Here is a 25,204-nt window from a genome sequence, read left to right as displayed (position 1 = left end):
ACCTTCTCCTGCTGTTACTGCAGACGGGTCCTTAATAATGGGAATGCAAACACATACAAGACAAACGTATGTCATTTATTTTACAGGAAGGGTTCACCTCAGGTAGGAGCTATATTTTGCAGATAGCCATCGGAGATAGTGAACCAGGCCTTCATTCAAATTCAGCAGATACAGACTGTCTTGATGTGTTGCCAGTGTGGAATAAAAGGCTTATGAGTGGCAGAATTGTACAGCTGTTGTTATGAAGCACAATCCTTGGGTCCCCAGATAGCTGAGGATTAGCTGATTTCTTCAGATATTCCGCCCTGTACCTCTTCTGACAAGGAGCGTGATAAATGGTTGGGGATAATCACACTTGGTTAGCCAACAGATCCGCTCAGTGTGTTAAGAAGGGGGGGGCAGCATCAAAGCCTGGCCTCTTGCAGCTGTGAGCTCCCCACTGCCCAAAGTGGAGAGAGCTTGAGAAGGAAGCTGTTTTAGGTCAGCTGCACAGCTTGGCTGTTGACGTTGTGTGTCTGTGTGAGTGTGTGTGTCATTCTGGGTGTGGGTGCATGCATGAGAGCTGTGCATAAGCATTCGAATCTGCGAGTGTGTGCGCCTTTGTGCATGTGAATGCATGCAATATCACCACACAGATGCTTTACCCCCTGGGTAGTGGAGCTCGCCGAATATATAGAGCAGCACTTCAAAGACTCGCCCTTCATTTCCAAATCAGTAACTTTTCCCTGAGTAATGTCGTACTAATTAAAACCAGTTCACCAGAAGAAAACTCCCAAGACTCAAGACTCCAAACCAAATTCTACCATAAAGTGTCTTACACCAAGCCTAGTTAAACAAAAGTTATGAATTAGATTCAGTGAATCATAATAATATGATATATATGGAGGTTGTACAAAGGGAATACACTTCCAAAGTTTTCTCTTCCATTGAAAAGGCATCATCAGGCAAGTATAATTCGTCTGCAGTTGTTAACATTGTGTGATGAAAAATGCCAGTTTACCTAATTTCATTCTCCTACTTGTAATGCTAATGTAAATGTATGTTGACCCATGTGAGTTAATTTTTCCACAGCCAATGCTGTCTAAACTATGTTAGCACTATGCTGTGTTATTATGGCATTGATTGAAGACGTGCAATGTAATTTAGCGTACCAAAGCGTCGGCTGGCTCCATTATCCAACTTACGTACAATGAAAATTTAACAAAAAAGTCTAAAACCGGAAACAGAGACCACTCACCTTCAAAATAATATGTCTGCGTTTTTAAAATTCAATTTAAGGATAGCTTAACTTAATAAACAAATATCTTAACCTTAACATTGAACAAAATTCATAATTGTCGTATTCTTGCCACTTAACCATACATTATTTTTTATTAAATTATCGCCTACTGGAATTATAATGTAAATGTTAATGACTTATCAATTTATTTAATTGATGAAGGCTACTTAATCTGTTACTTTGGGTGTTACTTTAGACTATAGGCCTACATAGTGTACATAGACTCCAGCTCCAGCTAGTATCTCTTTTTACCAGTCAGACTCATCACAAGTCGTAACGCTATTTTATAGCCTTTAACGTTCTCCCAAAGTAACAGATTAAGTAGCCTTAATCAAATAAATACATCGATGAATAGTCTATCGGCAAATGAATGATTACATTGGCATGAATCACAGCACTCTTTATAGCCTAATTCCATTGTTCGAGCCAATTGACAATTTAATATTATTAATTAATAATATGGTATAGCCTAATAATAATAATAATAACTAATAATGACAATTGTGAATTTTGTTCAATATTTAGGCTAAGCTGTTTATTTATTCAGTTTAGTTATCCTTAAAATGACGGGGAAAAAAAATTCAGACATTTTATTTTGAAGGCGAGCGGTCTCTGTTTATGGTTTTAGACTTTCTTGTTAAATTTTCATTGTACATGTTGGATAATGGAACGAGCCGACGCTTTGGTGCGCTAAATTACATTGCACGTCTTCATTCAATGCGACAATAGCACAGCATAGTGCTAACATAGTTTAGGGAGCATTGGTTCTGGAAAAATGAACTCACATGGGTCAACATACATTTGCATTAGCGCAAGTAGGACAATGAAATTAGGTATTATTAGGTAATACCCCTAAACTGGCATTTATCATCATACAATGTTAACAACTGCAGATAATTTATACTTCACGCACGGACTATTCACACTGACTTGTGCCTGAACAGCAGCTCACTAGAAATCTTCAAGAGATCTTTAATTGGGACATTTTGCATGGAAAACCTTGGATTAGTGAGGTGAAATCATCAATCGTTTTTTTCTTCAAAACAGATTACAGTGTAATATTCATAATGCTCAGTGCAAAGTGTCAGTGCTGTACAAGGAAAAATTGCCTCTTGATGTTTGGTACAAACCTAAATTATGAACATATTTGTTTGAGGAAAAACAACTTCAGTGTAGAGACTTGTGTAAAGCAGAATTGAACCAAAAGTCATAGATTTCTCTGTGCTCCACTCCACTTGGGTTCAGTATTATTAGCTATAGAAGCAGGCAGATGACTAGTCTCCCTGAAGAGAAAAGACTTCTTCAATTCAATTCAGTTCAATTTTATTTATATAGCACTAAATCACAACAACACTTATCTCACAGCACTTTTCATAAAAGAGCAGGTCTAGACCAAACTCTGATGTTATTTACAGAAACCCAACAGTTCCTACCAAGAGCAAGCACTAGGCGACAGAGGCAAGGAAAAACTTCCTTTTAAGAGACAGAAACCTCGAGCAGAACCATGGCTCAGGGTGGGCAGCCATCTGCCTCGACCGGTTGGGGGTAAGAGAGAGAGAACGAGAGGGAGAGAGAGAGAGGGCAAGAGAGGAACAGAGAGAAAGAGAGAGAGGGATGGAAGGAGAGAGAGAGGGGAGGGAAGCAGCCTACACAATATACACACAGAGGTACAGACAGTAAAGGTAATGTTGCTATAGCCTGAATGAAAAATGGCACAGGTATTTACAGTAGTGTGTAATGTTAATAATCGTAATGTTAATGACTATAATAACAATGGGACTAGTAACAATAATTGTAGCAGAGGGTGTCGAGCAGGAACATGGGGGCAGCAGGTGACTCGCAACCACAGATCCAGACTCCACAGCTCCAGAGCCAGAAACACCTGAGTCCATTTCATGTTTTATTGCTCATTGTATGGTGTTACTCTTTTTAGTAAAATTATTTATGTGTTTTTCTGGATGAATAACTATAAGAAACTAAAAAGTCCATGTGAGAAATAACAAACAAACCTAAGTGTCTCAGTTTGTTTTATCACAAATCCATTGTAGTGATTTGTGATAAAACATCACTGTGATAAAACTGTGATCTCAGCAATTACTTGACATCATAATCAATAGAAAATATGTCCAAAACTATGAAAATGAAATCCAAATAGTAAAAAACATTATAAAATACAGTCTATTTATTGTTAATAAAACATTTGATCCGATGAGTGATGGTTTTTGGTTTCGTGATATTGTGTATAGATTTGACCTCTTGGCCAACGGCGGTGCTTCTTTGACGCTGAGTTATGAACGCGCCCCGTTCCCCGTGCTGTACCGTACGGTGTGGCTACCCTGGAACGTTTTCCATTTGATGGACACAGTGGTGATGAAGCGGGAAGAGAACAACATCCCTAGCTGCTACCTTACTGGCTTGATCAGGCCCAACCCCCTCATCCTCGCTACACCCCTGTCCACTCTGTACAAGACCTCCCCAGAAGACAGTCCCATCATCCCCGAGACCCAGGTGAGACTGCAGTCATAGAGGTGACCTAAGGAGATCATGTTACAGGGCTTTTGTAGTCAGTTCCAAATTTCTGCTTATATCTGACTGTTTTGAATGACTTTTAATAATTTGACCCATGTTTGATCCCAACATTACAAGCAGCAGTGTTGAAAACACAGAGTAATGATAATGCTGTTATCATCTTTTTACCATGGCTTCTCTCGCTTATTTTAAACGGGCAGATTTGCCTCTCAGTTTGCCTTTGAGCCTTGATTGAATTGAGGCGTCTCCCCAAATACTAAGCCATAAATTGTCTGCCAATAATACTGATAAATTCAGAGGGCACATTAATGGAGGTTACATGCCTCAGGATTTGGTTTGTATCCATTTGGCTCAAATCGGAGTTGAAAATCCCTAAATGCAAAATGTGACTCTGCAGCTTTTGCTATTAAAAGTCATTAGGGGGGAAAAATTGATCTATGTTACATTTGAGGGGGAAAATAAAATCTGTATTTGGACATGCCTCCGCATGAGTACAGTGGCAGTCTGAGGTGAAACATTTTTAAGAACTGGGACGCTACTGCTACTACTACTACTACAATAAAAAGTATGACTTGTCAATAATTAGTCAAGTAAAAGTCTTTTTTTCTCACACACTCAGATAATGAAGAATTTATTAGTTGTCTGTGGAGTTTGCTGTTCAACACAAATTGATAATGTTTGACTGCACTGCATCGAATTTAACATGATTAGCATTTATGTCAGTATAACCCTGGAACCAAACATTTCTCTTACGTGACTGAATTTCTCCAAACTGAAAGATAACAGTGAACCCCAATAGAAGTTCAATATTATAAATGGCACAGTTAGACACACAGATGACAGAGATATTATATGTTATATACTGTAATTTGAGTCAGCTTCTACATTAAATACCAGCAAACTCCTGTGGCTCCAGTTACTTAAATCCATACTCCACACTGTGTATTTGGCACCAGTCTGACTGCTAATTAAAATCATAGGTTCTTCATGAGCAAGTGGCCATACCAGGCAGTGACCTCAACCTGGTCTACCTGAGCTCCAGGGCAGCTGGCTACAAGCCCATCCTCAAGGTGCTCCTGACCCAGGACCATCTCCCCTTCGGCCTGATGAAAGTCCACCTGATGGTGGCCGTCATGGGCCGTCAGTTCCAGAAGTCTTTCCCTGCCTTCCCCGACCTCTCATACACCTTCATCTGGGATAAAACAGACGCCTACAATCAGAAGGTCTTTGGCCTGGCAGAGGCTGTGGGTGAGTACCTGCTGTGAAGCTGCTGACGGAAGATGTTATATAAGCGTAGGTTCAGAAACTCACGCTACCTCCAGGCAGTGAACCTTGGTTGAACTTTTGAAGATTGATTTTATTATTTTTAAATTGAGGATTATTTAGCTGGGGACTGCTTTTGTTACCATATGCAATAAAGATTTAGTAGGTGGTGTGAAATTCTGAAATCCCCCAGTGCTGCATTTTTGAAGGCCACTGCTCTTTTGCTGACTTCTTTGTTTTGCATGTATGATATTTCAACAGCAATGCACTGACTAAAATATTGCCTATGAGGGAGTGGCTTGAAAAAAAAAAAAATTCCAGAATGGAGTCAATATTCACAACAAATTAGGGTGGACTTAATGTATGTTCATATTGGCTTGTTTTTACAGAACTACACACAGTAACACTTGTTTTGCAGAAAAAAAGGGATTTGTTAAGAAGACAAAAGCTCTCCAGTTGATATATTACAGAGAAAAAAACTCACAGCCCTGACAATCAACAGGATTCACTCATGGCTTATGGCTGCGACATCACAGCGTTTATGATATTTACTAAAATGTGCTCCATCTGAGCCTTTATTGTTTAAATAATTCATGCCACTTTACGCGCTATTTCGCATCATGCTTTATTTGCATTTACACAAGATAAAACGAGAAGAGAGCACATAAAATACAAACGGTGCAGGTGAGACACAGAAACCCCACGGGTCCTCTAAAATCATCCCAGCTGGAGAAAATAACATAGTCAAAGAGAAAACACAACCAGCAAATACAGAAAACAGCCACAACGTATGAATGTTATATAGTCTACAAGCCTCATTGCTGCCGTAAGTGTCAGGTAAGGATGTTGCAGCCTTGTTCACCGTAGGCATCTGCCATCATTACTTTCAGTGTCAGTGGGATATGAATACGAGTCCTGCCTTGATGTGGTGCTCTGGGAGAAGAGGACAGCAGTGTTACAAGGCTATGAACTGGATGCATCCAACATGGGTGGGTGGATGTTGGATAAACACCACATATTGGACATTCAAAACGGTAAGAAATGTTCATATACTGTATATAGTTTGTGTTTGTGTGGGCATGTGGGGCAGAGATAGGTGGCCTCTTAGGGTTACAGCCAGGTGGTCTTTACCCTGAATCACTGCAATAAATACTTGAATGAAAATGAAATATGGTTCGGCATCCCATCTGCAGATAATAGAGGAGAGTTTTGAAGGGCCGATCATTCACAGTAATGACAGAATAAATCAGTGACTAAGTCACCAGGGTGCGGGGCTTGATACGATTCCACACTACTCAGCTATTTTAGGAAGAAGATGGCCTTTTGCTGCTCATGAAGGCTTGCACTTTTGATGAACATGCGTCATGTTTAATTCTTGCAATAATGCAATAAACTAAATTAATTTCTTGCTCTCTCATCAATCAGAATCACTTTAATCGCCAAGTACAATAAATGGACATGGGTTTGTCTTTGTCGTGCTGGTGCAGAGACATGAGAAAGTGAAACATGCATAATGAAACTATCAAATACACAGGACTGAGTCATTGCTTTGTTACAGTACCAGGAGGGTCACTCTCTATAATCTGGTGAATTCAGTGCTAAGCTTCAACTGGGCAGGCAGTAATATGTTGCAATCATAAGCAATTGGCCTCAGGGTAGTGTGCATTGTCAGTTTGCCAGGCCACTGTTTTGACATTAAACCCACTCCAGCTCACAATCGTTGTTCCAGTTGTCCAACACAATTTGTGCCCCTTTCATCTTGAAAATAGTCAAGGTTACAGTCATGGCCTTCAGCAGAGTCCCTAGTCTCACACTGTCATATTAGAGTTTGTGACTGGATATTTAGGTTTTTGTTGTTTTGGTGGTGTTGGTGTGTTTATTTTGTTTTAGTTGGCATTTAGAGTTAGTCTTTGCTAATTTTTAATGCAGTGTTTTTTGTTATTGAATTTACTGCATTTGCAAGTCAGATACATAGGTGGGTGGGTGGGTGGATGGATGGATGAATAGATGGATGAATAGTGTGGATTTCGGCAAATCAGACTTTGAAATGGCATACAGAAATAAATATAGGATTTCTTCTGTTTCACTGGCAACTAACAGAATATGTTAGAGCTTGTGTAAACAAGAAATGCACCAGAGAAACTGGTAATTATACCTGTAATGATTTTCAAGCCAGATTCTTGTGTCTTTGAGCCACAGAGTCTGGGGACTTTCTTTAATGTTCCCTACAGCAAGCCTAGCATGGTTATGATTGATTTCATCTTCTGATTCAACTTTATTTCCGTTATTTAGGGAGTGAAAAAGTATAAAGCAGCGAAAATGCTACAGCTGATTTTAATTTGTAGATATGGACCAATCGTTCTCAATCTATTCTCAGTTTAGTTTCTAGACAGTCACAGAACAGATTCAGCCAGGTTTGTTTGCATGCATACTAACTGTCCTGAAATAATGTCTTATTAACATATTTTAATCCATCAGGTTAATAATATGTAGGTCGTTGTGCTGAAGAAACGTTAAACCAAATGTCATCACTGTGAGGAAGATAAATTTTTAAACATAATGTTTCATTAGCATGTAAAGCTAAAGCAAGAAAGTAAGTTTATCAACTTCTCTTCTTATGGTTTAAAATCTCATACTGACAATAACATCTAGAATTACCTAGTATGCTTTTCACTAACTTCCACTCTTCAGAGTTGTATTGTACACCTACAGTACACTCACTCTCTGTTCACCTAACAGTACAAACTATGAATGATTCAATCCCTTTTGCCGTGCAGAAATAAAGCTGAAATAAAGTAAATCCCTCAAAAAGTAGCAACAATGCACAAATATAGCTTAATGTGACGTTTTTTTTATCAGGCAACAGGGTTTTTTTTAATCAGGTTGGTTATCAGCATCTACCATCACTATGAAGTTGCCAGTAATGAGTATGTCACTAATGCATTTGGATTTTGTGAAATAGATGGATAAATTACTTTAAAAAGAAATTTCATTTATTTTATTAACTGTAATGCCTGTTGCTCAAAATTCTGCAAAGGCTTAGTTCCTAAATGACACAATCTATCGTTATAAGATTGTATGTAATCATCACCTCGGTGTGTGAATAAATAGCTCATAAGGAATCAGCACTAGGTCCTGTGATGTTGAAGAGGTTAATGTGGTTCACTGATTTAACACCATTAAAGTGTTTGTGCCACTAATTGTGAGAGGGTATTTATATTTATTCATGGTGCTGATATTGAATTTGAATTGTTCCATGTATTATCTAAGTCTGTAGTGGAATTGCAGTGGAGAAAACTCAAGCCCAAACTGACCAATCATAATTCTTGTGGTCTCTGTGGTATCTCCACAGCCCAGATGTGTAGTTACTTTTATGAGAAGGTTTACATGAGCTCTGGTGGAGCCACGGAGCCTCCTTATATATCCTCTGCAACTGCCTGACACAAAAGTATAAATCTGGCTTTAGCCTCTGTCTCTTCGGCCTGCTCCATCGAGCTCTCAGAAAACCTCAGAGGTTATTTTCGTTAACAGATATTTCGGCAACAAAAGGAGGTTTCCAAAAAAGGAATGTTTGTGTAACTAGAAGTCCATCCTGCCTACTTCATGAATATAGTCTTTTATAGCATCTTACATGCACACCTACATTTGGTAGGAGCAACACTTTTCATCCCACAATACTCTGGGTTCGCAGGGTTCTCACATCTCAGAGATTGCACATTGTCTTTTGTCGGATGCGGTTGTGGAAAACATAGAACCAGTTTCAGAAACTGAGTCTTCCTTTTCTTTGTTCAAACCTTGATGCTACTTTGTCCTGCTTCTTTGTTAAACATTAAAAGAACAGACACAGGGGCCCATTGTCGTACCCAATCTGTCAAGCCATCCAGAGCGTGAAGTTTGTGAAGTGTGCAAAAGAACACTGAAATATGCCTCTAGCTTGACTGCTGCTGGTGCGTTGCCTTTCATACCACCTGTCTCAAAGTATAGCATTAGCACACCCATCTCCAAAGCCATCACTGTGGCAGCATGACAGTTGGAGTTGTTGTTGTTAGGTGTGTTTATGATCAACAGATAAATGCAGCACAGTAATATGCTAATGTGTTGCTGCATCCTTTATTAGTCTGCACTGTGGTTTATCAGAAAATTACATGTTACTGTGTGTGAAAAATCATTATTTGCAAGGTTGTACGTGTACACAGAAACAGTAATGACAGAAATAAAACAACAACCAGATGGTGTTGAGTTTTTCTCATGCAGTAAGTGCAGCAGCCTCCCCAAGGCTTTATCACACTTTTCACTTTTCCTATTATAGCAACACCCCAAAAACAAATTGCATACAGTCTGACAAAATTTAAAAAATTCAAAAATAGTTTAGCAAACTTGTGGTGTTCTGTCTCATTTACCCCTGTCTGACAGGAGCTTAATCAATTTGCCAAAGTGGTTTCATGCCACAATCCTATTAGCTCAACCCAAAGACAGTGAGCTCTTTTAAGACTGTGAAATGTTTTTGTTAGCGACTTTGGTATGCTAGTTTATACTGTGTTCACATCAAAGTATCATAACCCTATCTGTAATCCTATCTATCTTTTCCTTCACACATTTACTTTTTCACCATTCAGGTTGTGAGTAGGCACCTAGTTTTATCCCCTTGTATTTTCTCAAGTCCAAATGGAATTATTCATTCTTGCATCCAGCCACGTTTTGACATTTGAGATTTATGGCCCACGTGGGTTTTTGGGCAAGGAATGCCGTTCGATATCCTCGGTCAGCTCAAAGATGAATCCAAATATCAGTGTTTGCCTTCATTGCTGCTCCAGTATTGATTATTTAATTCTGTAAACCTTGACTAATGTCCTCACCCAACATGTTAGCGGTGGTCCTCTGCAGCTGCACAGCGGTTTAGCTCCAGACATTTGCTATTGCTCTTTGTTATGACTCCTGCATCATTTTTGCACCACTTTGAACATCTGAGGACTTTTTCTCTCGTTTGCGGCAAAAGACCCGGGCAAAAGCTGCCTCCCTCTCTCTGCTTCCACTCCAGAGCCTGTCAAACTAGATAAGGCAAATTGCTGGTGTCTGTACTTTAGTTAGTCCCCCTGCCCCTCCTTTCTTCGTCACAAGTGGGTATGTTTTCCCCTCAATCTGCAGCTTGTCTCTATCTAGGGTAACATAGCTGATTCTTATTGGACATAACCAGAGTTCAGCAAGTCAGTATCTAGAGTGTACCTACTGTATAGCTCAGGCACATGCATTTGAAGCACTGAGAGGTTTCCTGCCCACTTTTAGCCTCTATCATGGTGGATCAGGGGGGCCTGGGTGGTTTCTTAGAGAACAGTGACACAGTGCAAAGGAGAACAAAGAAGGACAGGGTGCAATTAAGACACACTCCGGTTCCTCCCCTACCAATCTGTGCACTCTATATGTGTCACCAAGGTGACATTGCTTAGGGCGCTCCAGTTTTTTATCAGGTATGGAGGCTCGGCCTTGCATTTATACCATTAATCATCTTGGAAGCTGTGATGTTGGCATTAAAGCATTCTTTCCCAGTACATGACTCAAATTTTCCTTTAATCAAATATATTAGTACCTTCTGTAATGATTCTAATAAAGGAATCAATTGAAAAAAGACATCGGTGAGTGAATGCAGGTAGTCAGAAGTGGCTTTGTAGTCTGGGACAGTGTAGTGATTAATGATCAGTTCTATATAAAGGAGGAGAAGAGCAATTTACTCTTCTTGATCAAATAGTTTTGTAATGACTGTTATGTCAGGGTTTCTTTTTTTCCATTTTATTTTCTATGATAGAAAATGGCCTAAATGTTTGATCCACGACAATCATTTATTTTTATATACACATTTATATTTTGGATTGTTTTACAATATCTTTCCACTCTCATTTGGCAAATTCCATGTTAGAGTCTGTCTCTGAGTGTTGTGCAGATAGATTACATTATGGGCTGTGCGCTTGCTGGATGAAGCAGCACTGGAGTGATCTTGGAGCAAGAGAGCTTCTCAAAACTCAAACACGCCTCCACACATGCATTTACTAATCAATGAGCAGACACATCCCTAATGGTTGATCCATTCAGCTGCCATACTTATACTTTGACTCCTCTGCAAAGTCTGTTGAGAAGCACTAGTTTGTTTGAGTCTGTGCAGAAAAACAGAACTTATACTTATATTACTGCGTGTCTCACAGAACAACAGTAGCTGTCTTATTTTGTTCACAGTTCTAGAGATTTCACTGAAGCTCTGCTCTCTGCAAAATCAGAACAGAGTGAAATAAAAGTAAAGTGAATGACTCCAAAGCCATTTTAGTCTGGACACTGTAAGAGTCTCCCCTCTTCAGCCTGGGGTACCGAAGCCAAATTCCCATCAGTGGAGCACTCCAGCTGAGACGTCACAAGTTTGATCTTTGCAACATTCATCAGCAGTAATGTGACATGACCAAGTGTCCTTGAGGGAAGAAAACTGAACCTTAATCTACTCATAGTTGAATCACATAAGAGCAGTAGAAGTTGTGTATGTGTGAGAAAATTAAAGAGTATAGCATGGAGTGATTGTAGGGGGTAGTTGGTGATTGATTAGTGTATTTAATCTATTCCATTATGCTGTCTAATAGCCTACGGTAAGACTTGTGTGTACAGTAAACTGTGATGGAAGTGTAAACAGAGAGGACCGCGGCGGCTTGCCAAAATGACCTCACCATTAAATGTTTTGGAGGGGTTTTCTAAGCTGAACGTCAGCCAATCTGCTGTACTGCTGCAACTGATCCATGTCCTACACACTGCATTAGGCTCCTGGATATTAGAAACGTCTTTGTCTATCTAGAGAATGTTAAGGAGCTATTACACAAAAAGACATTAAAATTCTAGATTACAAAGCTTATTTGTTATTTGTAGCTATGATTCTGGGTGCTATGTCAACCTTTCAGCACAGTGAGAGTTTTCATCACACTGTGTTTCATTCAGTGAGCAGACACATGGATCACAGTTCAATTAAAGTCCCAAGGTCGAGCATTTGATGGCTTCACGCGAAAAGCCGTCCCCAGATCTATTTGTCTTTGTTAGAGGCTCATGTATAATGCTCTCGGATACAAAAGACGGATTGGTCAGCTCGTCCTGTCAGGAGCCTCGCCGGACCGTGCCTTCATTTGAATTTGCCCTTCAATCAATTAAATCAATGAAAGGAACTAATCAGAGAAGGGACAAGCAGCATGGCAGCACGCTCGATTTCACATACATTCAGAGTTACGATGGCTTAAGGGATAATGCTGTGGTAGGACGACATTATGTAGCCATTCAGTGGTGTCATGGATCCACTAATTATAATAGAGGCAGTGTGAATTCAAACAAGTTGTTGGATGTGAATAATTAAGGACTTCCAGCATGCACTTCTTCCCTTTGATGTGTTTTTCCCCTTTGAAGAAAGTCCTACTATATCAGTCCTCCCCTAAAAAGCCAGTTATATCTGCTTCTTGTTAAAATATTAATCTGTTGTGACTCACCAAATTTGGTAAGTCCTCAGTGAAAATGGATGCACCGTTATTAGGGGGAGTCTACACTGCACTGTTTACCATCACTCAGTGACTTGGGGAAAAGCGTCTCCCTGTCAAGTTAAAAGAACATTTTTTTAACAGCTTTGTGGAAGGTTTTCAGGAACCCACTGAAGCAGTTCTATAATAATAGAAGGGGCTCAAGTATTAGGGCATATCAGTTTCTCAGGATTGATAGTCAATTGGTTGCCTTTGTGCTGCCTCGACTCATTGAACTACTATATTTAAATCTCCTACACCACAGTAACAATAACAAATCATGAAATAACTTCTGTGAAGAACATATTAGCGACATGCCATGAGGGCAAACTTAAATAACCAATAACTGACTGATGGCCAAAGGCTCTCCAATACTTTGAAGCAGTCATAGGTGTTTTTGTGTTTAAATTATCTATGGACAGAAAGTTGGATTATGATGGAGTTAAAGTTATTAGGAGATCGTAATTAATTAAACAACTTTAAATTGTGCAATAAAAGTTTGTGAAATGGCATGCCTGTCAGCTACAGCACACTTTTAAATACTAAATTTAAATTAATGTTAATACATTCATGCATATTAAGCAAAGTAAGCCACATATATTTTATTTTGGTCATTTATTAGCAGTTAGTTTCACAGTATATGTAAGAATTCACAAGCTAAAATAGTTCAACTCATAGATTCATGGGTGAATGTTTACTTACTAATTAATTTAAATAGTCAGGGATTTTGTTTATTCCATATCTTTCTTAGACGGAATTGTTCAGCATTTCAGGAAATAGGTTAATTTGCTTTCTTGCCATGATTTCGATGAGAAGACCTGTACCAGATATGTGTTAAGTAAGGTGCTAGAACTAGGTTAACAGTTAGCTTAGCATAAAGAATGGAAGCAGAGGGAAAGAAATTGTTACTCTAGCTAAAACCTCAATTTGTCATTTTTGTGTCAGTTTGTGTATGAATTAAACAAGCGAGACAATGTTAATTAGGTGGGCATACATTTTAACTTTAGAAAGAGCCAGGCTACTTACTTCCTCTTGCCTACAGTCTAAATGCGAAGCTAAGCTAATGTTGTGTTTTATAAGTGTTTTTCTCATCTAACTCTAGGCATATGTATATCGTGTAAGTATATTTCCTGAACTACTATTTGTAATGTTAAATATTATTTTAAATTGAATAAGTGTATTTTCCTTTCATGTGTATTTAAAAAAAAAAAAAAGTTATCTCCGGAAATTTCCTGGGTAATAAAGGATAAATAATGAGTCCAGTATTTGCTAGCAGGCAACAATCATGCTTTCACACTTGCAAATAACTGTTATTTTGTTTCCCAGGCATTCTTTACAAAGGCAGTGGAGAGAACCAGTTCATCTCTCTCCAGCCCCCTGTGATCTCCACTGTCATGGGGAATGGGCGGCGCAGAAGCATCTCGTGCCCCAGCTGTAATGGACAGGCCCAAGGCAACAAACTGTTGGCACCAGTGGCTCTGGCTTGGGGCATCGATGGAAGTCTTTATGTCGGCGATTTTAACTACATCCGACGCATCTACCCATCTGGCAATGTCACAAGTATCATGGAACTCAGGTAAGATCAAGGCCTCGTTGTTGGGAATTTTTTTGAGCATGTTACACCTAGTCTGTTGATTAAAAAAAAAAAAGAAAAGAAAACAGGACATTTATAGCCTTACAGCCTGTTCACTCTTTACCTCTGCCCCATCATTGAATAGCACAAATTCCAAGGTTTAAGTATTAACCTTTGACTTTGTATGAAGGAATCTATATAAAGTCATGATGAAAGGCAAAAAGATCATACTTTCAGTTACAAACATCTTTCCCCTACCCATAGAAATTTGAGATATTACCCCTATCCATCTCCGTAATTAAGAAAGACATCCTGTCTTCAGCCTGTAATTGGGATGATTTACGCCCCATGCCAAGTTGGCTTCTCTCAGCAATGAGTCTGATTCGGCCAGTTGGCTTATTTCGCAGTGGCAAATGTTGAGTAAGTGTACATTGGGTCATCATCCTCCATGAGACACATAAATGACAAACATATGAAAACTGCCTTAAAAGGTCACTACACTGTTGGCATTTGCCAACAGTGTAGTGACCTTGCCAACAGTGTAGTGACCTTCGTCCTCAGTTGTACATCAAGTGGTTTGTTGTGTTAAGATTACAAGGGTAGATGTTGACCAAAAATCGAAAAACTAAGTGGGGAAGGGATTGAAAAAAAAAACCCTCCATATGTCAGGATCCTGCCAATGTACTTGTGCAGTGATCAGCCACTACAGGCAGTTCTCTAATGTGGGGAAGTGTGTGCACAGTATGAACGGGAAGCAGGGTAATGCTGTAAAGGAGTATACATGCTCAGCAACCCTTTGCGGGATAAACAGTGGTTTAAGAAATGGCTTGTGTCTCCAAGCAACTATTTTACTGTTTACAAGAAGGCAAACACAAAAAATATAATAAAAGCTATAAAAGACTTGTTGTGTTTGCCAAATTAAATTTAGTCTGACATAAAAGACTCACTAAGCAACATGTTTGTTCACATTAGATGGCAATTCATATTGAAAACATACAGCACATTTCTTTGCATGATATAACACATTATTGCTCACAAAATATTTTCTTTCTTTGAATTTGACGTTTGTCTCTTCCAAATATTTAAAGACCAAAATGGTTTCAGTTTTTGATATTTATGATGCATGCTTGAAATATGAGAGTCCAAATACTCTATATGGGATTCCCTGAACCTCTTTCAACTCCTGTTAGCATACCGTCTGTATTTAGATTCTGGCTTCAGTGGCCAATATAACAAGTGGCAGAATCAATATTTCAATATGAATGGTCAAATTGAGAAAAGCAGTGGTAATGCAGAATGGGGCTTTATGAAGATAGGAGTGCATATTTTCCTCTCTGGGGGTTGTAACTCTCACCCACAGTCCCACCTCTCCGCTTTCTGCCAAATGGATTGTCATTGCCTGCGACATTCTCTAGTGGCTGTGTTGATTCTTTAAGGGGATACTTTGACTTTCTAAATTTCAGCAGAAACTAGATATGGTGGTGGGGGGGGGGGGGGGGGGGGGGGGGGGGGGGGGGGGGGGGGGGGGGGGGGGGGGGGGCTGTGCATTTGTTGCAAAATTTTGAGTCCTTGTTAGCACTTACTCTTCATGGTTAGTCTTCATAAGAAGGCTTTTAGCAAAATGTCAAGTCATGCAGATAAGTTATTCCTATGACAAGAAAACTGCCTGAATGGGCAAATGGCAACCGTGTGAGTGAGGAGTAAAAGTATCCTTTTAAGATTTACCAATTTAATTGTCTGATTCTTTCACTTCTTTTTCTGCTCCCTCTGCACCCTGTCATAGAAATAAAGACTTTAGACACAGGTAGGTGTATTGTCTTAGTGCATGTTGCTTTAGTATTCTTTGTGCATCATCTGTATTATCCCCTGTATTGCTTTAGTATTCTTCGTACATCATCTCAATTATGCTCTTCATAAGTTTATGGATAACTCTATCTTTTACAGTTGTCTTTAGCACCAGTGATTACCATGTGTAATTATAACAAACCAATTTTAGCTTGATTACATCTAAACAAGAGAAAAAGTGTACAGTCTGTCGGAATTTGTGCAATGTGACGAAATGGCTACAACATACACTGTGACTGCGACTGATTTCTAGGTGTAAATATAAAAAAAGATATCTAAACATGTATGTAATAAACACATGTGTACCTTGTGTGAATCAGCCCAATACAATAGTTATGCAGTAAACAGTACCATTGTGAAGCTTATAGTTACATTTATAGTGATGGTGTTCGGCAGATGTTCTCCTCCAGAGGCGCTTGCACAACTGCTTTGTATTCATGATTCAAGACAACAGCATCAGATCAAGTGAAGATGCACATTGGTGGCAATTAGGTTGTCCCAGTGGTAAACTTGACCATAGGGGCCAGAGGTGCTACACAGAGTAAACTGGATTAACTTTAAAATGGCTGTCAAGGTGGTGTCTCTGGTGTGACAACGGGATTATGTGATATGAATATGAAAGTCTAGTCTTGAATGTAAAATCAAAACTAATTAGCCTGATAAGTCTCCTGAAAGCAGAAGCAGTTCCCTCCTTCATATTTTACTACATGATGCGTTGTCTTCCCTTCCTTTTAGCTGCAGTTCACACGCAGTACAGTTTGAATCAATGCCTGTATCGTGAGTATTTCCTCGTAATCTTTGTAAGCACTACACGACCACCAGAGAAGATAAATAAAGCTTTCCAGTGCAGTGAAGCATAATATGACATCAGTCACTAGAATAAACCTTGTTTCTCCTCCAAAGGTCTGTGTAGCTCTGATGATGTAAGATAGATGACCACTGCTCAGGTCACTTTATGTTTGCTTTTGTGAACTCTAAATGGACTAGACCTAAAAGTCAACAACAGATCTTAATGTATTTATTTTCTTTGGTCCAGACCAAAAGCATCCAACTACAGACGAGAACATAACCACAATAATTTAGAAAACAGGAACTAAAATTTGTTTCAAAAGAACCTTGTGAAAGCTGAAACATGATTCTTCGGGTTGCACCTTGATGAACAAGCACAAGACTTGTTTGAAGATGTTCACATTATACTATAACTTTTACACTTGTCTAAGACAACTTGTATAACGTTTAAGTTTCTTTCCTTCCAGTTTATCTAATTTATATAGCATTTTAAAGGTTCAGTGTGTAAGTTCTAGTGACATCTAGTGGTGAGGGTTGAGAATTGCAGCCCCCCTCCCCTACCAAAGCAAGCAGTATAGCTACGGTGCCTGAGACAGGACAAAGGTGTCATCTATGAGATAGAAGAGATTGCCAGTCAAGAAATTAGGTTTCTTTAGACAGATGTGTTAAGAAATTGTATAAATTATGTAAAACCATATGTTTTCTTTAATATGATTGTGGTAAAACAGTGCAACGTTATTAATGGGCATTTAGCATGTGAAAGTGCAAATTACACATTTGTGTGCACAGTGGAGAAGAAATATCCAAAAACACCTTTTTTTTTAATGCAAATTCGGAAAAAAATATTTATTATTGGTCACTTGATAGGCACAGGGTCTTGTTATATATCACCATTAGCAGTAAAAAGAAATGATGTGAAGTTTAGCTGCTGATCTGAGCTTCCCTGCTGTTACCGTTTTATTGCCAATAATATTCATCAGCTGTTTGTCTCAGGAAGGTAAGGGCACATTTCTGTCCACGTAACAAAGCCATAACAGAGCGCTGGAGAAGAACTACATGAAATTACAATCCAACTACATATTTTTTCAAAGTTTAGCTGGCTGATCTGAGCTTCGTCGCTGGAAGCTGCCATTTTATTGGCAATTAGTGATCAGCTGATTGTCTCACGAACGTAACAGACAAAGCCAAAATAGAGTGCTGGAGAGAGAGAGAGAGAGAGAAACTACGTGAAGTTTACACCAAAAAAGCACAGCGCTGGAGAATAAACCAATCCAACTAACCTTACATGATTTTTCTACCGGGGCAGTAAAAGTTTAGCTGGCTGACCGTTTATTGCCAATTAATGTTACTGATCAGCTGATTGTCTCGCTAACATAACCGTAACCGGCAAAGCCAAACCACAGGCTGGAGAATAAGTAGGCGATATGGAATTAATCCATATATATATATTTCACACCACTGACAGGGGAAACATGGCTCTCTGTGATTATAGCCAAATTCTAGCTAAAGCTCTCAAACAACAGCTTTCATTTGCATCGCTAAAGTCTGACAGACTTAAGTTAATTACCTGTGCAGCAGAAAACACACAACTTCAGCATCGCTTTGAAAACATCTGTCCCACATTTTCTATCACAACATCCATGATTTACATGATTCAGCTACGGTAGAAACATGACGACAAAATACAGTGACCTCCACAGCAAGGGGTGCCCGCGGTTACGTAGATAAAAATGTGTCATTCTAAGGTAATAAAAACATAATGGTTCATTATGTAAGGTCTTTATACACCACTGAAAACATAGTTATGGATCTTATATTGCATTTCTGTCAATAGATCACAGAAATATTACAGGTTTTGCACGAAATTGCTTCACAAAGACAGACATATGTATACACATACAGCACCCAAGGAATAAGATAAAAACAAAACATGTTCAACACAATTAAAGGCCAGAGAATAAAAGTTACAGTGCAGGGAAGCGCCACAGGAGAGGAAAAAGATGGTGGGGACTCCGCACACCGCTACCGGCAATATTTCTCTCCAACGTGCGCTCGCTGTGCAACAAACTGGACGAACTTCAGCTTCTGGTGGGGAAAAACAGACTTTTATTCATCTTCTGTTCTGAGCTTCACGGAGACGTGGCTGTGTGAACTGATTCCGGACTCCGCACTGCAGCTGGCTGGCTTCCAACTCTACAGAGCGGACCGCAACACTGAGCTCTCCGGCAAAACAAAATGTGGAGGTGTCTGTTTTTATATTAACAATGGCTGGTGTACCGACGTGACAGTGATTCAGCAGCACTGTCCTCCTAATCTGGAATATTTTATCATTAACGTTCTGGACGCACAGCGCATGCTGACTGACCAGATACTGTGTGTGGAGCAGACAAACCCGGACTCCCTTGTTATTGTTCTCGGTGACTTTAACAAAGGAAACCTCAACCAAGAACTCCCCAAATACAGACAGTTTATAAAATGTCCAAACAGAGAGGGGAACACTTTAGATCACTGCTACACCACAGTTAGCATTGTCTATCACGCTGTCACACGCGCTCCCCTGGGACACTCTGATCACGTCATGATCTAACTGATTCCTGCTTACAGACAGAAATTAAAACTCTGTAAACCTGTAGTGAGGACATCAAAGAAGTGGACCAGTGAAGCTGTAGAGGATCTTCAGGTGTGTTTGGACTACACTGACTGGGATGTTTTCAGGACTGCTACCAATCCGGACGAGTTCACAGATACTGTGACGTCCTACATCAGCTTCTTCAAGGACACCTGTAAACCAACACGCACCAGGGTGAGTTATAACAATGACAAACCCTGGTTTACAGCCAAACTTCCAGCTGAGGTTGGAAAAGGAAGTGGCATTTAGGAGTGGAGACCGAGCTGGGTGCAGGGCGTTACAGTACAGGTTTAGCAAGGAGGAGCGAGAAGCTAAACGACTGTACGCAGAGAGGCTAAAGGACCAGTTCTCTGCAAACGACGCCACTTCTGTCTGGAGGGGGTTCAGACAGATCACTAACTACAAACCCAAAGCCCCCCACTCCATCAACGACTCTCGCCTGGCAAATGAGCTGAACCAGTTCTACTGCTGCTTTGAGAGTCAATCGGTCACCATCCCCCGTGACTCTTCCGCTGAGTTTCAACCCCAGTTCACCATCTCCTCCCCCGACTCCTCAGAGTTGGCCAGCTCCACCACCCCCTCCCCTCCTCTCTCCATCTCAGAGGGGGAAGTCAACAGACTGTTCAGGAGGCAGAAACCCTGCAAAGCAGCTGGGCCAGACTCTGTCTCTCCATCCACCCTGAAGCACTGTGCTGATCAGATGTCTCCGGTGTTCATACATTTTTAACACCTCACTGGAGACATGCCATGTGCCAGCCTGCTTCAAAGCCTCCACCATCATCCCTGTCCCCAAAAAACCAAGGACCACAGGACTAAACGACTTCAGACCCGTCGCCCTGACCTCTGTGGTAATGAAGTCCTCTGAACGCCATGTGTTGTCCCACCTTAAATCAATCACAGACCCACTCCTGGACCCCCCGCAGTTCACCTACAAAGCCAACAGGTCTGTAGATGATGCAGTAAATATGGCCCTTCACTACATCCTCCAGCACCTGGACTCCACAGGTGGGAGATCGACCATCTGGTGACCTGGTGCAGCCAGAACAGTCTGGAGTTCAATGCTCAGAAGACAGTGGAGATGTTCGTGGACTTCAGAAAGAGCCCAGGCCCCACCCTCCCCCATCATCCTGTGTGACTCCCCCGTCGCCACTGTGGACTCCTTCCGCTTCCTGGGCACCATCATCTCCCAGGACCTCAAGTGGGAGCTGAATATCACCTCCCACACCAAAAAGGCCCAGAAGAGGATGTACTTCTTGCGGCAGCTGAAGAAGTTCAGCCTGCCAAAGACAATGATGGTGCACTTCTACACCGCTATCATTGAGTCCATCCTCACCGCCTTCATCACCATCTGGTACGCTGCTGCCACTGCCAGGGACAAGGGCAGGCTGTAGCGTATCATTCGCTCTGCAGAGAAGGTGATTGGCTGCAATCTTCCATCACTTCAGGACCTGTACACCTCCAGGACTGCCCAGGACTCTGAGGCGAGCAGGAAAGATTGTAGCTGACCCCTTCCACCCTGGACACAAACTGTTTCAGACTTTTCCCTCTGGCTGCGGTCCATCAGTCCATCTCGCCACAAAAACAGCTTCTTCCCATCTGCAGCTAGCCTCATCAACAAGGCCTGGGACCCCCACTGAAACCCCCCTTTGCAAATAATACAAATGTCTCTGCACATGTAAACACTATTTTATTTCATATCATGCACAAACCTGGCATATTGCACAAAATTAAAATTGTTAAATCTTTGTTGTATATTTTTGTCAATTTATATATTTCGTTGCAATACGTCTGCACTACACAAACCCAGAATAATGCACATGTTCTGCAAATAGTTATTTCTCTATTCACTTTAATATTCTTATATAACTTGCATTGTCTATTCCATATTTATATATTTCTACATTTATTTATGTCAACTATATGTTTGTCTTCGTGTAGCACCTTATCACCAAAACAAATTCCTCATATGTGGCTACTTGGCAATAAAGCGCCTTCTGATTCTGAAAAGTCTGTCTAATGGCCTCCAACAGGCTATTTCAGAGCAGAGAAGCCGCTACAGAAAAAACCCTGTCTCCTGCCAACAACATGCCACTGTGAGAGCATCTGAGGGGTCTGGTGGTGGTGTAAGGGGTTAGAAGTTCTGTCATAAAAAACTTCAGAAGCTTCACAAAGGTATTAATTATTGCTGGGCTATTATATTGGACTTCATAATGTCATACAGGTGTTTCATTTATTGTGTCCACCCTCTAAAGGTTGAGTGTAAAAGACAGGGTTACTAATGTACATCTTGCTGAATTCTTTTCAGGAACTTGATAGCAGCTCCCTATTTTGGCCATTTACTTTGACTCATAATAGCTGTCAGGTTTTATGACTTCATCTTCATCATTTTATAAAGATGTTTCATTGCCACATTTATTTTGCCGTCACATTATCCCACTTTCAAAGCCAAACAGTATTGACTGAGATACCATTAAGGTGGAGTACAACCAGAGAAGCCATGTTTATGACTGCACTGTAAAGCAAGCAATTTCTCATGTTAAATGCTTCTGTTTTTAGCTCTTTAATGACACTTGAGCACCTGCTATGTATCAACTCACCCTTAATAGAAAGGTTAATTTAATAGTTTTTCAGTGTTTTGAATGTGTTTAAAATGTAATTTAATTGGCTTTCTTCAAGTCTAAATATCAATCATGTGTTGTAAAATCTTTTGATTCCTAATCCTTGACACATTTGCTCTCAGAATTAAAAAGGGTTGGCTCCATTATGAGACAGTTAAAAGAATGCAGGAAGCAGAACCAGATGCGGTGTCATTAGTTGTTGCACTGTGTTAACATAAGCCAGTCATTTCTGTAATTTCCAAAGGCTTTTCCCCACGGGGGAGTGATAACAAATGAAATGTTCTGGCACACAAGTTGTCATTTCTGCTTTGTAAACTAGAAGCCCACTTCAGTGATATCCTGTTAAATTCTGTTTGACTTCAAGCTTTTGAACCTCTCTGCCTCACTTTCTGTCTTTTATTTTTCATCCACAAGGCTCTAACCTTTTTTTCTGCTGTTCTTCACACAGTTTTTCTCGCAGTTTTTCACAGCAGTAAAAATAGACATTATTTCCTTCATCACTTCATTATCCAACTACATGACAATGTTACAAATTTTAAGCTGACATTAAGGTTTATATTTTAAGCTGCAACTGGGCTTACCTAATTAGCTAATTATGGTGTGTGTTTTAAAAAATAACATTTAAATGCTAATAACATAACATTTAAATGATAATAACATAACCTGACTGAACATTGGCATTTAATTTCTTTACTCTATTTTAATGCAATTAAAAAATTGTCTGAAGTGGGTTTCCTAATCCCATTACACCTAAAACAATGTAAGATAGGTCTGCAGGGCTTGGTATTAGTATTTAAACAATGCACCTTTCTACATTCCTGACAATATTTTGTTAAAGGGTTTTTAATATACACAACTTTAAAAAAAAATCTATTGCATTCTGAAACAAATTTTAACTCTCTGGAGAGGTATAATGGAATCATCAATTTAAAATTGTGGACTAAATGTTTTATTTAGAGTGGTTTACAGGTTGTTTCAGGTGTTTTACAAAGATTACTGCATTAGGTCCCATTTTAGGTGTAAATTAGTACCATTAAAGGACCATTTGGTTGCACTGTAAAAGGCAGTATATAGCATATAACTGAGTTATTGTCTTGAATGCAGTAACAATCCGGCACACCGGTATTACCTGGCAACTGATCCAGTAACTGGCCAGCTGTACGTGTCAGACACAAACTCCCGGAGGATCTACCGTCCAAAAACCTTAACTGGGACCAAGGATCTGCAGTCGAACGCAGAGGTATTGGCAGGAACTGGGGAGCACTGTCTGCCCTTTGATGAGAACCACTGTGGCGATGGAGGCAAAGCTCCAGAGGCCTCTCTCACTGGACCCAAAGGTATCGTGTAAAACGAATGAAGATGTTGTACTCTAATGGAGGGGCGGGACCAAGGTTATTACAGTTTGGGATTTTTCATTAGTTTTTATTTTTATTACTTTTTCTTTTCAATTTCAGTTTAGTTTTAATTATATTTAACGTGGGTTTGCTAGTTTAGTTTTTAGTTTTTGAAAATACTTAGTTTTAGTTTAGTTGTTATCAGTTTCAGTGTTAGTTTTAGTCTTTGTTGCTGCAGGATGCCAAGCTCAGTTCAGTTTAGTTCAGTCCAGTACAATCATTACAAATAATGCAGATTTGTGAAAAAATATATATATATATATTTGAAGTACTAACACATTGTCTAAATAAATACTACAAATAAATGAAATTTAATTAATTTCCAACCTACTGTACATACACAAAACCCGAAGAGCAAACTACCCTAATCCTACTCCCCAGAAGTTCATTACATCAGTCTCTAGCTCTATCGTTCTTGGTTAAATAGGTGAAATACAATAAATGGAGGTGAAATACAAGACAGATAAGAAATTGGAAGATAGTGTAGGCCTTCTTTGGAGGCCCCCCTTGGAGCAACAACCAACAGGTTCCTAGCACCCTGAAGGCAAGTATGACTGGAAAGCAGTTATATTAAAATCTAAACCTTTATTAATCAAAAAGTAGGTATTAAAACAATGTGAAGCAGGTTGGCTGAGATACCCCATAAAACACACACTAGCTTACATACAGTAAATAAATGACCAACAGAGACGTTAACCCAGCACAAGGGGAGCTCACAATCAATGGGTAAGGGGCAAGTTTATCCCACACGCAAGATGAGCACTAAGCCAGACCATCAGAACAGAATAAAACAAAACAGGGAGAGAAACCCACCAAGACAGTGACTCACAAACGTTACCTGCAGCCCGAACTAAACAAAACATAACTCTATACCGCAGTTGCATTCATATTATTTTGTACACATGTAGATAATACAAAACATGTTAAAATCCCACCAACTACGCAGCAGATCCCTACCTGGGTCTCCCCGACTAAATTAGCCTAACGTTACCCCTAACGTTACATGAGGCCCTACTCGTAACAGCGGTCGCCACCTGCAACGCTGCGGCCGGAGGTGGCAGGACAGCCACACAACACGCAGCGTGCCAGCTCTTCATGCGGAGGACAAAATCATAACACACCCACGGCTCACCAACAGGTGCCTATCGGCTAATCACCGTGCGAACTGCCGGTCTGACCAGACCAACTGCCCCGCAACGTCAGTTCCCCCAGCTTCATATTCACTCAAAATGTAGGCTTATTTAGGTCCTATGAAATAAACGAAAACTAAGGACATTTCCTCTTTCTTTTTAGTTTATTTTAGTTAGTTAGTTTTGCAAACCTACAATACAGTTTTAGTTATTGTTTTTTGTAAAGCCTCGTTTTTATTTTTATTTCAGTTAGTAACAATGTTTTTTCACATCTAGTTTTCATTATTTCATTCATCTTCGTTAATGACAATAACCTTGGGTGGGACACAGTGATGGGTTTCTCAGTAGAGTAGCACCTGTTAAATGTAAATGTGCACCATTAGGGTCTGTGCCAAATCTGGGCCCACATTTTAATAGATCAATTTTAGTTGTGGGTTATGTGTTAAAGTACAGGAAAGCAGGACTGTCAACTTATTGTTGTTTCAACCTCCTGAAATGTAATGCATAACTTATTTTACATTAATAGATATTATAATATATATAGATAATATATATTATCTTTAAAAAATTATACTTATACTTAATAGTTTTTGGTCAAATGGCCCTTTAAAGCTTAAAGTTACAGC

General features: G+C 39.8%; 1 protein-coding gene across 4 annotated transcripts in view; it reads left to right on the top strand.

Moving 5' to 3' along the window:
* The window catches only part of si:dkey-237h12.3 (teneurin-3), a 135,099-nt gene that overhangs the window by 94,342 nt on the left and 15,553 nt on the right, over window positions 1-25,204 (top strand). For 3 of the 4 annotated variants that reach the window (XM_046030484.1, XM_046030486.1, XM_046030487.1), the window contains 6 exons: window positions 3,526-3,787; window positions 4,789-5,056; window positions 5,962-6,105; window positions 13,927-14,176; window positions 15,957-15,977; window positions 23,159-23,391. In XM_046030484.1, the coding sequence (XP_045886440.1) occupies window positions 3,526-3,787; window positions 4,789-5,056; window positions 5,962-6,105; window positions 13,927-14,176; window positions 15,957-15,977; window positions 23,159-23,391 (1,178 nt within the window). The remainder of the gene's footprint in view (window positions 1-3,525; window positions 3,788-4,788; window positions 5,057-5,961; window positions 6,106-13,926; window positions 14,177-15,956; window positions 15,978-23,158; window positions 23,392-25,204) is intronic. The other variant, XM_046030485.1, reaches the window with a different exon arrangement.

The sequence above is a fragment of the Micropterus dolomieu genome, linkage group LG19, assembly GCF_021292245.1.
Source record: "Micropterus dolomieu isolate WLL.071019.BEF.003 ecotype Adirondacks linkage group LG19, ASM2129224v1, whole genome shotgun sequence".
NCBI classification, from domain to species: domain Eukaryota; kingdom Metazoa; phylum Chordata; class Actinopteri; order Centrarchiformes; family Centrarchidae; genus Micropterus; species Micropterus dolomieu.
Note: the sequence above shows the minus strand (reverse complement) of the source record. Positions and strands in the feature narration are given on the sequence as shown.